Source organism: Poecilia mexicana, unplaced genomic scaffold (genome assembly GCF_051168715.1).
Source record: "Poecilia mexicana isolate PSO_F unplaced genomic scaffold, ASM5116871v1 scaffold_21, whole genome shotgun sequence".
NCBI classification, from domain to species: domain Eukaryota; kingdom Metazoa; phylum Chordata; class Actinopteri; order Cyprinodontiformes; family Poeciliidae; genus Poecilia; species Poecilia mexicana.
This window is the reverse complement of record NW_028263390.1, coordinates 1783679-1800684: the sequence shown is the minus strand read 5'-3', so window position 1 is coordinate 1800684 and position 17006 is coordinate 1783679. Positions and strand designations below refer to the sequence as shown.

The 17006-nt window shown below is 41.8% G+C and overlaps 2 protein-coding genes across 3 annotated transcripts; one reads left to right on the top strand and one right to left on the bottom strand.

Moving 5' to 3' along the window:
• The first annotated feature begins 227 nt into the window (after window positions 1-227).
• On the top strand, window positions 228-11901 carry rmdn3 (regulator of microtubule dynamics 3). Its single transcript, XM_015006393.2, has 12 exons — window positions 228-1195; window positions 2033-2222; window positions 2389-2529; window positions 3487-3799; window positions 4049-4151; window positions 7509-7569; window positions 7656-7731; window positions 8780-8857; window positions 9253-9351; window positions 10379-10432; window positions 10548-10622; window positions 10873-11901. Exons 1-12 carry the CDS (start codon window positions 994-996, stop codon window positions 10933-10935), a joined length of 1455 nt encoding a protein of 484 aa, XP_014861879.2. The 5' UTR covers window positions 228-993; the 3' UTR covers window positions 10936-11901.
• An 8-nt stretch (window positions 11902-11909) lies between these two features.
• rad51b (RAD51 paralog B) lies at window positions 11910-15614 on the bottom strand. Of its 2 annotated transcripts, none has more exons than XM_015006394.2 (10): window positions 15526-15614; window positions 14902-14993; window positions 14066-14203; window positions 13599-13716; window positions 13422-13513; window positions 13244-13338; window positions 13037-13150; window positions 12779-12908; window positions 12512-12633; window positions 11910-12443 (listed from the first exon to the last, which is right to left on the bottom strand). In XM_015006394.2, exons 2-10 carry the CDS (start codon window positions 14983-14985, stop codon window positions 12320-12322), a joined length of 1017 nt encoding a protein of 338 aa, XP_014861880.1. In that variant the 5' UTR covers window positions 14986-14993; window positions 15526-15614; the 3' UTR covers window positions 11910-12319. The 2 variants fall into 2 exon arrangements, with proteins under 2 accessions (XP_014861880.1, XP_014861881.1); XM_015006395.2 differs by having other exon boundaries at window positions 15482-15580.
• Between the last annotated feature and the right edge of the window lie 1392 nt (window positions 15615-17006).

The window sequence follows — 17006 nt, the reverse complement described above, 5'->3', positions numbered from 1 at the left end:
ATATATACATTTTTAATCATTTAGACCAAAATGAGGACATTTTCAAGGATATTCAGTTTCAATGTTTTGTTGCAGAGCTGCAGTTACTGGTGAGACCCACAAAAAGATGTTCAGTTCTTTCACGGTTTGCCAAACAAATTCTACACCAGCCTGTGATTGAATAAACCTGGGCAAAGGTGCCATGACTGCCCCTTCTCTCACCCCATTTTTCATATCTGTCAAACATAACAGCACTGATTTGTGAGGCACATTTTTGTTTGTGGTGCTCTTCCCTAATGCACTGAGTAAAATTAGTAAGTTTTTTTTTTTTTTGGTGTTGCAGCTTCAATTAGGACCAAGGAGGAGGAGGTATGATGTGATTAGAAAAGGCACCAAGAGATGTCTCACTCTTCAACATCACTGAAAAACATTTCAGTGATAAGTTTCTTATCTTAATTAACTTAAGAAACTTAAGTTTATCTTAAAACATGCTCTTCAACATTTGTGTCCTCTAAAACTCGCACTTTGTAGAGTGTTGTTTACTTATAATTTCAATGCCTCTATTTTAAAATCCACAGGAAATGCATTGTACTTTTAAATGTAAAGTTATTTTATTTTGAAAGCACAACCGGAAGTAATTTCGACCGCGCTGGATAGAGGAGCTGGTGAGGTACTCAGCAGCACTACTACAAACTGTTGGAGCATCTTGCCTGAAGACAAATAAATGAAAATCCCAAAATTTGAACAATTGCTTTCTGAACCCTGGTCGTTACATTGTGGATAAAATGCGGAGTGACTGTCCGCTTGCTGCTACGCAGTCCGGGTACCAGCGTAGCTGCTAAACGGAGCTTAGGTCGGGTCAGGTGGCAGAGAACACATGTCACCGTTATCGCTGTTTGGTTCCAGTTTCGGACAGTCGGATCTCTATTTCTCTTAACGTTGTTAAAGCCAAAATGATGGGCCGCCGTCGATAGGAATAGCTAGGGCTGGTACTAGACCTGCGAATGCAGAGAAATGATCATTTCGCTCGGAAGAAACGGGTTAATCGGACTCGCTGTCGGAGCTGCAGCCAGTTTGGGGTTTATTGGGCTTCTAATTTACAGAGAGCGGAGCAGGAGAAGGTCCCAAAGGCTGGAATCTAGAGGCCAGTCAGCTGCAAGGCTGCCTGACCAGGCGGATGGAGCGGCGCTTTTCCAGGAGCCCCTGGATGCTCAGGGTAGGTTAACTTCACACTGCCCCCTGCTGTTCAGATGCTGACATGTCTGCTTCTAAACTCCTTGAGTTGAGGGACTTGTTCTTGATAGACATTTTTGTATGATATTGACAACTAGAATAAATATTTCGAGAGCTAATTTGTCCTAAATTGTGTCAGAACTTGTGTCGGAACGACACAGGTTATTATTTTGTCATTTTATGTCATTTGCAAATGTATTATGAAACAATTACGTTTTTCTTGTCTGGAGGATATTCATGATCTATTACCTCCCCAATGACCTATCAAACAATTATTTTTTGGAGGAAATTAATTAAAGTTCTTAAGATTCTTTCAGTTTGTATAAATTTATTTAAATCAGCCTTTTCAAGTAAGCAGTAGCATAGGATTTCCTCCATTGTTTTTCTACTCATGCCTTCACAGCATTGTGTTAGAAGTGAATGTTGAGCTAATCGTTCATGTTGCTGCAGCATAAACAGGAGTTAGTTTGGGCAATTAAAAAATTACGGCTGCACCGATAAATCAGCCCTGATTTCTGTCATTTTGAGTGATCGACGATTGGCCTATAAATTCCATGTGAAACTGATCTCATTTATAATTGCAAATGTCTGAAACTCGTTTGCAGGTGCTGAGCTGAAAATCACCCACTGTCCCCTTTAGCTCTGACTTTTCAGACAGAAATAAAAAAATCACTATCTGCCAGAATTTACAAGTCAGGCTGTTCAAAGGTTGGTGATTGGCCACAGAACTCTTATCAGTGCAGCCCTATTAAAAATGCTAGAGGCATCAGTAAAATGTCTAAAGTGCAGAGACAGTCAGAGGATGTGTCTCCGTCCCCAGAGATGGAGGCCCAGCAGCAGGCCGTGGCAGCGGTGGAGGCCATGGTGCAGGGTCTGTCCCCAGATCAGCAGCTGGAGCTCCGGATCCAGCTGGACCAGGTGCTGAGCTGCGTGGCCTCGCTGCGCTCTGAGGTGGCTGAGCTCCGGGGGGGCCTGCAGGGCATCGCCCTGCAGATCATCCAGGATGTCAAGTGAGTGGACTCACCAACTGCCCCTCCTAGCTGTTCTGTTTGGCAGTATGACTCACTTTCTTCAGCTGGGATCTGATCCACGCTTGGCGCTTGTGATGCCGTGTGTCCTGTACTCCAGACTGAAACTGGGCTTCTCTGGCTGCTGTTTTCTTTCACACACCTTTAGAAAGGGAGTGGAGGACAGTCAAAGGCTCCGACGTCGTCGCCATGTCAACAGAGAGCGGACCGACTCAACCAGCTCCAGTTCTATCTACTTTACTGCCAGCCAGGATGTGGGCAGCACCAATGAGGAGACCAGCGAAGGAGGGTACGTCGACCCCTCTCACCAGGCTGTCAGCAGGGTGCTTCTCTGAGATGAACATATATATATATATATATATATATATATATATATATATATATATATATATATATATATATATATATATATATATATATATATACTGCTCAAAAAAATAAAGGGAACATTTCACTTTAACTTTGTGTGTGGCTCCAAATCCAGGCCTCCATTGGTTAATAAATTTGATTTCCATTGATGATTTTTGTGTGATTTTGTTGTCAGCACATTCAACTTTGTACAGAACAAAGTATTGAATGAGAATATTTCATTCATTCAGATCTAAGATGTGTTATTTGAGTGTTCCCTTTATTTTTTTGAGCAGTGTATATATGTGTGTGCGTGCGTGCGTTTGTTTATAATACCTTGTGGGGACGATTTTCCTGACATATACTACATCGTGGGGACCAATTGCTCCTTGTGGGGACTGGAGCCTGGTCCCCACAAGGGGAAACCCTGTTTTTGGGTCAGGGGTCAGATTTAGGGCTAAGGTATGAATTGAGTTTTTGTTAGGGTTAGGGCTAGGTATGTGATGGGTAGGGTTAGGAAAAGGGTAAAGGTCAGGTTTAGGCTGTAGAAATGAATGGAAGTCAATGGAAAGTCCCCACAAAGATAGCAACACAAACATGTGTGTGTGTGTGTGTGTGTGTGTGTCCGAGTGTTTCAAGCCTCTTCAGTCTATTTTAAAATAGCTCAGTACTGTAACGAGTAATGACATCTTTCCCCTCCGTTGGGGGTGCACTGACCCAGACCAAAAGTGTCTAAATGAGTAAAGAATGAATAAATAAAGAACATATTGAGTATTAATCTCAACCTTTTCACAGAGGTATTTGTTGGATCCTGTCTTGAACGTAGCTTTAAAGTCATGTCTTCTGAGAATCCTGTGTTGGGAGCCGTGCAGCATGAAGTGCTTGTTTTGGGCCTCAGGTACTCCACGGCCTACGCTGAGTCTGAGTACACAGACCACGATGAAGATGAGCCGGAACCGGAGCCAGACTCTGAGGAAGACGAGGAGGAAAGAAGCTGTGCCACGGTCCTCACCCTCCGCCAAGAAGACTCCCAAGAGGAAGAGGAGAGGGAAGTTGAGGAAGAGGAAGAGGAGGAGGGAAGGCTGTGGATGGAGGCAGAAGTTCCTCACGGAGAGCTGGCTCTGCTTTTGGCTCAGAGTGACATCCTTCACACTGGAGATGCTACTTTAAAAGCAGACGGCTTTCAGCTGCTGCTGGACAACAGAGCAGAGGTGAGTTGCTGTCTGTCCATGATGGACAAAATATGTCCTCAAAGTGTGGACAGGAGCTTCAGCTGACTGAATCTGCTCCTTCAGTTTGTCTGAGATTTTGGGAGATTGATAGATAAATAATTCCCAAAGTTTTGAATCCATTAGGCTGTAAAATGTCAAATAGTTTTCTCTGCTGCTCATGTAAACTAAAAAGTATTTGTATTCATGATAATATCTGAGGTTTTGAACTGTCTCTTCATCCTGCTGCAGTACGGAGACAGCAGGGACTTCCTCTGGAGACTGGCTCGCGCTTACAAGGACATGTACGAGTCTGCCAAGGAAAAGCAGGAGAAGTCCAGCTACGCTCAAAAAGGTGGGAGCACTCACACACTCACACACTGACACACTCACATAGTCACCCAGACATTCTTGCTCCAGACCAGCTTCAGTACCAGGCCGGTTCCAGCTCCGGCTGAATGAATCGTTCCCAGGCCTCTGCAGGCTGAACGTCTGGATGCTGAGCAGGGAACAGTAATTTGGTTCAGGTGTGCTGGAGCACAAACGTTTTGCCATGAGGTCCAGGATCATTCATTCAGAAGCAGTTGGGGGACCAGACTAAATATTTTTTTATACCAAATTAAAACAGCTGAAAACTAAAAATGAAAAATCAACAAAATTGTTAGCTTTTTGTGGAAAACAGATCTGTAAATCATTGTAGATACCAGTGTTGTGGTACTCGAGATCGGTCTTGGTCTCGAGTCCGGTCTTAAGACCGTTTTCTGATGGTCTCGGTCTCGTCTCGGACTCGACCGTATTTGGTCTCGGTCTTGTCTCGGTCTCGGGCTCTGAGGACTCGGCATTTTATTTCAAGACCAGTCGAGACCGCAACTGTGAAAATATCACTAAACGTGCAGCATACTGTCCAGTTTATTTGTTAACATCTTTGTTTTCAGTGGATGCAAAAACGCACCAATTAAAATCCAAGCAACTACGTGTTTCTCCCCCTCCCTCTCCCCTCCCCACCTTTCACTCACGCGCGGCGCTCCAGGACATGCGCAGTGGTTTTCTCTCAGCGGCAGAAAATGTTTACTAATCGTCAGTAATATAATAGCACTGCATAAATAGTAAGAAATCCGATGGCCAGAGCTAACTCAGCAGCGCTTCGCTTTCAGAGACGATGGGGACAACGTCTAACTATTTTCGTCACTTAGAAAAGTAGCTCAAAGAAGGTAAGCTCCGTTAACGTGATGTTAGCAAAGCTAGCTGTACAGAGACACATAAGAATTTGTGATGAAAAAAAGTCACTCACTGCCTGAATTATTGTGCGGAGATGTTGACTGACTTGTCGCATATATGGGACAACGCTATGTCCAAAAGTCTGCAATATAGTGATGTGACATTCAGAAACAGTCGATTCTTCTCCACGGCTCTTTACTTATTAGATAGGACTGGAGTGTCACTCACTGAGAGCCGTTCTATCAGATTACCATACGCTGTCAGAGTAGCATACATGCAGTGAGTACCATGCCTGCGCATGCGCATTAAGAAGTCCGACCGTCAGAGGAGTTGTCAGTTCACCATATGCAGCAAGTTATGACGAAAATAAGTCATTAAATTGTTTTCAATGATAACTATATAGATATACTGTACATGTGTTGTCGTGGTTGCAAAGTGTATTTAAAGCAGGTCTGGCTGCAGCTGGAGTCAGCTACAGCCCGTGTAAAACTCACTTAACCGCTAAGTCAGGATGCCATACAACTGTTAATAACAGATCTACATCGTGATTCTATGTTCCTAGCATACATGCAGTGAGTACCATGCCAACGCATGCGCCTTAAGAAGTCCGACCGTCAGTGGAGTTGTCAGTTCAGCATATGCAACAAGTTATGACGAAAATAAGTCATTAAATTGTTTATAATATGACATAATATGATAACTAGATAGATATACATGCGTTGTCGTGGTTTCAAAGTGTATTTAAAGTAGGTCTGGCTGCAGCTGGATACCATACAACTGTTAATAACCAAGTGTATGATGATCTACGTCATGATTCTATGTTGCTGATTAAATAAAATCATATGGTAATGACAGCGTATGCATGTCTGAGCTAAGCGTACGACTATCTGACAACGTATGCTGATCTGACAGAACACCATGAGTTCGTGCTAAGCGTATGACGATGTGACCTGACAGAACACCCGTTCTTTGTTCTAGTAATGCTCTATGTACACTGCATCATTATTTAATTATGTACGTTGATATTTAAATTAACAAATAACTAAAACACAAGAACGAAAGAGCACGCAGAGCATGCACATTGCTCTTTGTTTTTGTTCAAAGTGGCAGCTGTAATGTCTGCCATGGTGTCAGACTACCTGGCTTCATGTACTGGGAGAGAGAGTGAAAACAGTCACGATGAGCGCCTTCTGTTTGGTCACTTCTTGCTTGTTGCTCCTTGGTCAGTGTTCATAGTTGAGCGTTATTTACCATCAGGGCATTGCCTCAATTGCTATGTTTAATGGTGCAACAGTGGTGGATTCTTATATGAGCAATATGGGCAAATTCCCAGGGTGTTATGTTTTTAGGGATGGCACGAGACCATCACACATTGTAACACAGAAATGGAATATTTAATATTGGTAAAATGTATTAAGTATTTAATATCTAGGTGTTTTTATGGGAATATGGATCTTTCAGATTATTCTGAGAAGCAATTTTGATCATATTTTACATTTTATTGTGTCATGTAGCGTGGGCCGCTGGTCTTGGTCTTGACTCGGTCTCGACTTTCCTCGGTCTTGGTCTTGACTTGGTCTCGGACCCTAAAAGTCTTGGTCTTGTCTCGGTCTCGATACACTCTGGTCTTGGTCTTGTCTTGGTCTCAGGTTAGGTGGTCTTGAACACAACACTGGTAGATACAAAATAAGATTTTGCATGATTGCCTTTTGAGACTGGTCCACAGTTTCTCGGTTTCATAATGTGGGATATATGATTTGTGTTTGAGTAAAAGCAGCTTGATGTTTGTGGTTCTGTTCAGTTCAAAGAAAAGATGAATGCAGAAATGTTGTTAATAAATGGGAATCTATTTTTTACCTCATGTGTAAATCATCTAGCCTACATGATATAACATGTCCATTTGCTTCAATCACCTTAAGCTTTCTGGCCAGGTTTGCTACATTCTGAAACTGAGGTCATGGGACCGCACAAAATCCTTCAGAGGGCCGCAAATGGCCCCGGACTGCACTGTGAGCATCCCTGATCTAGGCCTGTAGGAATGGAGCTGCCCAGCCCTGACCAGAACAGAAACCCTAGGTGACCCCAGTGCCACGTTTTTCTGCTTCCAGTCAGGATATGACCGCGTTCTGTGGTAGTGATCAGGAAAACATCTTTTTAATTTTTTTCTATTATTATTAATTTAGTATTTGACATGTGGATCAGTGCTGATCCACATGATGAGTCCTAAGGGCCTTAGGACCCTGCTGCCCTGCTGCTGCTGTGGGTCCATCAACAGGCTGCAGGACAGCGCCCCCTGCAGCCTGGAGCTGGTCCATCCACACAGAGCTGATCTGCTCCATGTGACAAATGAAGCTTGCCTCTGCTTTCTTCTTTTTTCAAAACTAATTCCATCAAGCTGATCAGCTAGAGACAGTGTTGGACTCATTGGACAGATCAGAATCATCGTCATCATCATCATCATAGAGACTCTTGTATTAACAGTTGTTGTGTGCAGGTCGGGAGGAGGCGGAGCTGGCTCTGAACTACAGCAGCCTGGATGCTGAGAGTCATAAGTGGTAGGTCATCAGCAGCAGACAGTCAGTGTCCTTCTAACTCCGCAGTGTTTGCATCCTTCATGGATGTCTTGTGGTCGTGTTGTCAGGTTTGCTGTGCTGACCAGACTTTCCTCAGAGCATGAGAGCATGCACAGCAAACTGAAGAGCGGCCACATCCTGAAGGTACAGCAGCCGCCCACCCATCTGTAACAGGGCTTTAACAACACTGAACCACATTAACATACAGATATAAAAATGAGTTTAAATACTGATTTAGTAGACAGCAGAGTGTTTTATTCCTCTGATGATAGAACTCTTTTGAAAGATTTCCATTAGTTTTTCATAAAATTATGAGTTTTTGTGAAGCAAAGACGAAGTGTTCCTGGTCCGTCCATGGCTGAAGGAGGGATAAGAGGATCTTAATGTATTGGAGTTTTCATTTTGCACTAACAGTATCCATCATAGTTAATAACCATTTTCTTCAGTGGTCAGTTTTTTTTTTGTTTTTTTTTTTCATTATTATAATGTCCCAGCTTATGTGTATGCAGACCACAGACAGTCAGAGTTGTAGATTTATTGCTGGCAATCAGTTTTACTGCAGGAAAACCTCCTTGTTTCACACACTGCTGCTGCAGACAGCAACTCCTGCTCTCCTCCTGGAGACCATCCGCTGGCCGGTCTGTGTTTAACTCCGTCTGTCTCCCAGACAAGCTGGTGACTGAAGTGCTGCCCGGCCAGAAGAAAAGTCATGTTTCCTTCTTTTCTTCTTGGAGAGTATAAAACCGTATCAGATGTGTTCTGCTCACCAGTGTCTCTTCTAGATGAAGCCAGTAAAGGAGCCACAGCTGCCATGAACTTTTACTTAACATAGAAAGTACTCCTGGATCTGTGTGCGTGCGTGCGTGCGTGCGTGCGTGCGTGCGTGCGTGCGTGCGTGCGTGCGTGCGTGCGTGCGTGCGTGCGTGCGTGCGTGCGTGCGTGCGTGCGCATGCTGGCCTTTCAAACCCCCAGTCAGTCCTCAGTTCTGGATTGGTTTTCATACAGTGCAGTTGGTTGTTGCAGACAGACAGAAGGGAGCTGATGTTCAACTAATAAATGAAGCCTTTGAGATTTTTTCTGGACTTTTGCCAAACAAGAACCCTTTTCTCAAAGTGTAGTGTTTTTGCCATTAATATATAGATGTAATTTAATTGAAGCAGTTCTGTGTTGTTTCTCTCCCTGGTCTATCCAGGAGCATCTAGATCGAGCCTTGGCCCTCAGTGATGATGACCCCGTGTGTTACTACCTACTGGGCAGATGGTGCTACGAGGTGAGACCCATCACACACTGATGGAAGCCTCCAACCAACCTGTGTGTGTGTGTGTGTGTGTGTGTGCGCGCGCGTGCGTGCGTGCGTGCGTCTGTGTTTGAATCCAGAAAAACTACCTTAGCTACTACTTGCTAAGGTAGATTTAATCTCAATAGACTCCTATTCTTCCAACCTGAGGATACTTATTTATACTTACCTACCAACCCCGAATAGGATTATCAAGTTTATTTACTTTGGATCAAGATTATTAGCTCTTTCTTCTTTTTCTCTTTCCTTTGGTTTGTTATTTTGTTTGTATTTCCTTTTAAATCCTGTAAAGCACTTTGCATTGCCTTGTTTCTGAAAATGTGCTATATAAATAAAATTACCTTTACCTTTGTTGGGGTGGGCTGCAGGTTGCCACATTTGACTGGTTGGAGAAGAAGGCTGCTGCTGCACTGTACCGGAGCGCCCCCACCGCCTCCATTCATGACGCCCTGGAGAACTTCCTGAAGGTTGAAGCTGCTCTTCATTCTGAGCTCCAGCTGTTTGTGCAGTGGTGTAAAAACATTTTGCCATGAGGTCCAGAATCGTTAATTCAGAAGCAATTGGGAGACCACAATAAATATATTTTTATACAAATTTTAGGAGAGCCTTGTTGTGCCTTTTAATTCTATCTGCTCCAGATAAAATTAAAACAATAAACTGATTAGCTTTTTGTGGAAAACGTTCGAGCTGAGCAGATATGACAAATCAACACATCTGATGGTCAGTATCTGAACACTTGGGACACATAGTGCTGTTAAATATGTATCTATGAACATGTTAATCTTGTGGTTTTTTTACTCATAAAAGTTGGGGAAATATAGTATTATTGGCCTATATAGCTAATAGCAGTTTGCCACCACAGCAATTAGCTGCTTTTCTGTTTTTACTTCTTTCAGGTTTTAGGACATCCAGAGGAAAATGAAAAGAAAAAAATCATACAAACGAAAATTCCACTGACATGTCACATCCTTTCAGAGCCTGGGAGAGATTTTTTCTGAGCCAAGTTTTTGAGATATTCTTTATTTTTCTTTTAAAGCAACAAGAATAATCCTGAATAACAATAAATTATTCTGGTTTATTTCCCTGTGTGAGCAGTAAGAAACAAGATAGAGATAGCTATCACAGTTGTGTATTTTCAACAAATATCAATAATGTTTTATGGTTAACTGTGATAAGGAGAACTTCTAGATTATAATCCTGGTTTACTATAAATCCTATAGATCTTTCTTCATTTGTCTCAAGTCACTTTAGTGGGATTAAAACCAGACCTCTGATATCAGTTACCTGAAATACTTTGTTATACATGCTGAAAATTAGTTGCCATTTTGACTATTTTCTGATTTGCAACTGGATCTGTCTGGTTAAATTGAATAAGTCAGTTCATTGTAAACATGGAACAAATGAAAGTCACATTTTGACGTTTATCTCTGCCAGTAACAGAGAAGTGTTTATTTCTCTCTGTTTCTATGGTGACCTTCATGTGTTGTCCTGCAGGCGGAGGAGCTCAGGCCAGGATTCTCCAGGAACGTCAGGCTTTACATCGCCAAGGTAACTAGAAATTCCCTGAAACTCAACAGCTTGGATCAAATCCAAATACAGTAGTATACACAGGTGCCTTTATGATGACATTAGAGAACTGTAAAGCTGCTGCTGTTTTGCTTAGTGTCACAAGGATCTGGGGAACATCTCTGAGGCCACAAACTGGACCAGGCTGGCACTGAAGATGCCCACAGACAATGTAAGATCCTTCTGCATGTGAACACATGCACATTTCTGTCTGCAGTTCTAAATGTTTGCAGATGCAAAGCAATTATATACATTTAGAAGTCTTGTTTCATTAGAACATATCTATATTCCCATGCCTCTTGGCCAGGTCTCCTTAACAGATTTAATCTCAAAAGACGTCCTATTACAAGAATGGTTAAATAAAATGTGTTTATTTAAGTGATACTAAAATGTAAACCATAACTTTCATCTCATGTCTTCAGGATGAAGAAGCATATGAACTGGAGGCTCATCTTCAGCTTTTAACCGACAAACAAACAAACTGACAGTTGGGAACTCTTTCAGATGTTTTCCTTCACTAATAGATGTCTCTCAAACTATCCATTTTATTATTTTATGACATGTGGTAAATTCTCTAGTAACTGGTCTATTTTTTGCTTGCTTGGGTTGTATTTATTGATTTCACATCTGTGCGTTGCATTTATTGATTTTATCTTTATTGCAAACTTTTCAGCCCTTCAGTTTGTTCCCCTCTACCCCCCTCCAACTGCCAGTATAAGAAGCAGCAGGCTCACCTGACCACTACACCCATTGATGTTACTGCAGCATGTTTGCCTCCAATGGCTGACTAAGGCCTCAGTAACAGATTAGCTGATCTCAGAGCAGCAGCAGGTTTCTTGGTTTTTGAGTGTTAAAGCCTCAAGAGTTGCAGCTGCTGCCAGAAAAGCTGAGAAACTCCCTGGCTGTACAGCCTCAGTGGTGCTGTGACCTTTCAGACAGACGATAATCCATGTTTTCACACTTTAAGTCATTTATTGATTTACCTGGCATTTTCTAAACAAAACCTGCATCGTGGGAACAGAAAATAAGCTGAGCAAAAAACCTAATATGATGGCATCTCATTTTTACATAAAGCTAGAAGAAAAGTCCTGTTTTCCTTTTGCTCCAGCTCTGTTCCATCTTCACAGGTGTTGTTCTGGAAGAGCTCATTTCTAATACAATAATAACAAAGCATCAAGGAGGATACAGTAAAAATCAGAGCTTCTAATTTAGTTTAAAATAATGAAAATAAATCATGGACAGTTGTTAGAGGTGATGCTTTGGCTCTTCCAGTGTTCAACCTTTGCAGTAATAATGTTTAGTTACATAAGTATTTACATTTTTGGATTATTTTTGTCTTATTTTCACAGTGACATCATTGCACTTACATTTTTTTTGTTAGCACTCAGTGAAAAACTGATCATGTTATTTCCTGTAAATCTGAATCAATATTAAATTTTAATGAAATGAAACTGCTTGGTTCTGAATGAGTTGCCAGTTTATTAAAGGATCCCCTAACACACTGCTGAAAGAATTCAGAAATTTAGCTATGGAGGGAATACGGACAGAACAGCTTAAGGACAAAAACACTTTAAATAAAATTTCTGCCCTCTTAAGCTAAACTTAGATACACAAGCCTCATCAGAATCTCCAGACAAATATTGTCCATTAGAAGTCATTTGTTCAGGTCTCCCAGGTTACATTGTCAGTACTCCATGAAGGTCTTGTTACTGATACTCATCATGTAACTGAAGAATGTTTAGATTTAATATGACCTGATGTCCAGGCAGTAGACATTTTCTGACTGTGATGAACAGTCAACCAACCATGAGAACACTTTACTCTAGCTCTTCCTAAGCTCACTACAGCCCCCTGCTGGCCCAGGGCTGCTCAGTCCTTGGCATCTCCAACGCCATCTGCATTGATTGCAAACATGGCTTCAGCCTCCGGCAGGCAGGGGGAGTCATAGATTTTACAGATCCTGGTTTCTCCTCGGCCCTTCCTCAGGTACAGCCTGGACAGAGGAGAAATGGTTGGAGATGGGGCTGAGGAGTAAACAGTCTTATTTAGAGTCAAACACACCTTGTGGTGGAAGCATGTGCCAAAATGTTGCCACCAATTGGTTTCTTGGGATCTGCTGAAAACATGGCTGCCCCGTCGACCTGCGCCACCACTTGGTTGGTTATTACCACGGCAACTCCAAACTAGAGGGGAAAAAAAAAAAGACAAGTCTCACTTGTTTGTGTTACAACAGCTGCTAGGATGCCTGGCTGATCTGCATAGGCATGATCAACCAACACATCCACTACATCAGAAAATGGGGTTGGGTCACAGAGCTGCGCTGCGTACCTCATCTGCTAACCGGAGCAGCATGCGGAGGAACCGCCCCAGATGCCCCTGCCTGGCCGACAGCTCCCCTCTGCCTGAATAGTCTGTCCTGTACAGCGCGGTGGCGCTGTCCACGATAAGCAGGGCATACCTGGAGAAGGAGTTCAATTGAAATGCTTTGTGAGCATATGATGTCACTGAAGCCAAAATATGTCAGTCTTAATGCTGCAGACTTTTGCAGTGGATCATAGTTCAGATATAACTGAGACCACTGCTGACCTGGACTCGGCCATCATGGCAGAGGCTTGATACAGCAGCTGAGTCTGGTGGTCTGTGTTGAAGGCTCGAGCGTAGGCCACGTTGTCCAACACGTCGCTACCCACTAGCCCATACCTAACCTCAGCAAATAAAAGACAAACAGGAAGGGTTCGAACACTTGACATGTTTAAGTACATTAAATAAATAGATAAGTATAAATGTGTTTACCTGTCAGCTACAGCCAGCAGTCTCTCTGGTCTGAAGGTTCCCTCTGTGTCGATGTACATTGCTTTCCCTTCTCCACCTCCCTGATCAATTGGCAGCTATGGACAAAGGAAAACCAGCTCCTGTGAACAAAACTCTTCACACATCTCCATGTTCAGCTCCTGATCAAACAGGATGCTACCTGACAGGTAACGGCCAGCGTGTGGCACAGCTGGGTCTTCCCGGTCCGAAACTCTCCAAACATTTCTGTGATGGAGCCCGTCTCGATCCCACCTGCACAGGAACAGAGACTCAGCATGGTCAGCTTCCCTCCCAATGGTGTAGAAGTCACTTCTGAGAGGCAGTCACTGGGCCACACCCTGCAGTAATTTGTCCAGCTCCTTGGAGCCAGTGGAGATCTGGATGATCTCTGCTCTCCTTTGGTGGAACTCTGTAGCGGTAGTGAAGCCCATCGGCACCAGTTTGGCTGCTTCTGCCTGCCAGGGACAGAACCAAGCACACCAGTGAGAGAGAAAGTAAAGAAGTGCAGAAAGTATCAACCATGAATTCACCATTAATTCTCTGATGACTATAATACATTCCTAAATAATGCTCTTAAACTTAATACGTGGAAAAAGCTCTGTGCATCCTTATCAGCATCTCAGTGAGGAACTATTTCACAACCCCAAGTCCATTCATTTCATTTCATTGGAGTGGGCAGAATGAAGTAATCAGAGTTCTTTTAATGCACACAATGGAAAACAGAAGATTTCAGCTTATAAATGAACTAAGCTAAATAAAAGTACAATTTTAGCTTGTGTAAATGAAAGGATAGACATTTCCTACTAAAACTTTGTCTGCTTTGGCTTCACTGATGCCCTTGATGTTGAGCAGCTCTTTCTTGGGTGCATAGGCCACTGCTTCTATGGTGTGGAACCCTGCATCCTCCAGCTTCTTGATGTCGCTGGCACTAATCCCACAGTGCTGCAGGCAAAAAGACAACATCAGCATCCAGCAGGGTGCAGGTCCACCAGTACTGAAATACAAATGATTTATTTACAGACAACACTTTAGACACATTTGTAGCATGTCTCCTGTTGACATTTACTTGACCTTCCTTTTATTTGTGATGTTACCCATCAAACTGCAGAAGGCTTGCTTAGACAAATGTATTTGATGTAATTTAATGTCATATTAAATCCAAAGTTAAGACAAGTTTATATGTATGGCATATTTCAGCAACCAAGTAGTTCAAAGTGACTTACATGACAAACCATTTAATAACTTTTAATACCCCCCCCCCCCAAAAAAAAATCAAACTAAGCTCTGAACTACGGCTGATAACTTATCACAATATAAGCGTTTCATATCCGCAGGTATTAATAATTATTGATTTTAAATATCTGAAATACTGTCAGGCTGGTGGCATGGTCTTTCCTGCTTTATCCAATTTTATCTCCACCTCGTTTATTTTTAAGCAGTTATGAGACATGAGAAACCTTAAGGTTAGTCAACAGGTTGTTGCTAGGTAACCAAAGAGAGAGTTAGTTGATGCCAAATATTCTATCAGATGTATTATCTGTTGATATTCACCTCGTGTCTCTGTCACTGCATTGTTTTTGCCTTACTGTCCAGCCCTGGTGTTAACTAAATCAGCACATCGAGCAGTCGGGATACTTTACCTCCAGTCTGGAGAGAGGCTGTGGGCCGTAGTTCTCCTCCTCCTCCGCCTCTACCTCCACTCTCGTCTCTCCTCTCATCGCCATGATAACACCTGGCCAACAGGGGTCGCAGACAAGTTACTGTCAGTTTTGTACCATAACACAACTGCTCCTTCGGTTTTTTGTGATTTCAGAAAAAACACCCAGCTTGTCTTTTCTAAAGAACTTGATTACTTGCCGGTGTTCTGTCAGATTAGAATACGTTGTGACTGTTAAATATCATAGAATTGTTATTGTTCTTTTTACTGTGTACACAGTAAAAACACTACAACACTACTGTGGTGTAGTGTTTGGACGCAATTTAGAGCACATTAACAAGGTGATAGTTCCTGTTTAACTGTACCTCCTCAACTTGTACTATTCTGAAGCGTATTTATTCCGCCACACCGGAATTATTTTAATACTTATGCAATTGTTTAGCCTAGCGTTAGCACAAACCAGGTGCCTTCGATATCTGATCATTTCCTCTTCTTAAAGCTGCTGCCAGCCCCGCAGAGTGGATTGACAGCTCAGGTTCGGACTAGTTCCTAAACCTCCTTACCAATAGTCGGTGTTGAGCTAAAAGGAAGCTTCCATAGAAAGTACCTGCAACGTTTTCTGCCTGATGTCGGCAAATTTCCTCAAAGCTCCCGCGCTCAAAGCACAATTAAAACGTAATGACGTTTTACTTCAACGTCTGTATCGTCAACAGGAACATATGGAAGAAACCTTTCAGAGTAAAAGTGAAAATAAAATTCAGAGTAAAAGCTTTTAGACTCAAAGTTTTAACTCTGGAGACTTCAATATTAAACCACTTGATATTTAACTTCAGACTGTCACATGTTAAGTTTCACAGTCAAGTCATACAGTGCTTTGCTTATCACTTTTATTTCTTATCAGTAAGTAAACCGTGATATTACTGTAAATGCACAAAAATGTGGATGATGTAAAGAAGGATGGAAGTAATACTCCGTGCTCGATGGTGAGCAAGAGTTTCCCTTGAAAAGACCTGATCAACCTGTGGTAGACTCAGTTAGTGTGGGTTGGACGGCCGGTAGAGGGCAGTATAACCTTTTGTTGTAGATCTGATGATGAGTTGTGAATAGGACAGACTGATTTTCCTCCAAGAACGTTTCAATAAAATCTCTGGCATGACACAGACTCAAATACTGCTAACTGAGTTACTTCTTCTGAACCTTGCTTTAATATGCTGCCTTTTGTAAAACATGCTATAGTTCTGGTGTATGTTGCAATGTTTTGCTTTATCCGAATACTAGTGCTTCAATAATTTATATTAAATTGCAATATGATTTTTACAACTTTTTGGAATGAAATTCAAGCCCTTCTCTTTGCAAAGTCAGTTTATGCTTAAAGCAAGTAATGTTCTCTTTTTTTTTGTTTGTTTGTTTGTTTGTTTGTTTGTTTTATTTTACTTTTTAGACACTACAAGTTCTTATTTGGTTTTATTGAATGTTTGAACTGGAATTAAATCTATCTATTGTTCAGAAATCCCAGAGTTTATTTATTTATTTATTTTTGGCTCTGGATTAAAATGTTATTCTAAATAAAGCAATTTTCCAGACATTTTTGATTGTTTACACAAAACTACTGAAATATCTGTTAAAGACTCATCAGTGGAGAATGATGTAGCCATACTACACTTTACATATGAAAACAAAACAGAAATGAAGATAACTGTTTGTGAATTACTTAAATCACAGTACAACAAACATTACATTTGGTTCCATGATGCTTTGGACTTTAGTTGTGTTCAGTTTGCACATGTGTGCAAACTTTTTGAAAGTCTTGTTCCTCTGTATAGTTCCTGTTTGAATTTGATAGTCTGGTTCTTTCTGTGAAATTTGATGTAATTTACTCTATGCTCCTGCTTTTCTCTCCCATTTTCCTTGTTGTTTGAAATCTTTTATATTTTGAATCATATTGTGCTATGTTCTGCCTCATGATTGTTTAGATTTCATGTTTCTATGCTTCTTTGTTGTTATTATAATATTAATTGTGTATAACTGGGTCGAGATGTGCAAAGAGTGTACATCTGAACACTTGTAACAACAAGGCTTCCTTTCTAT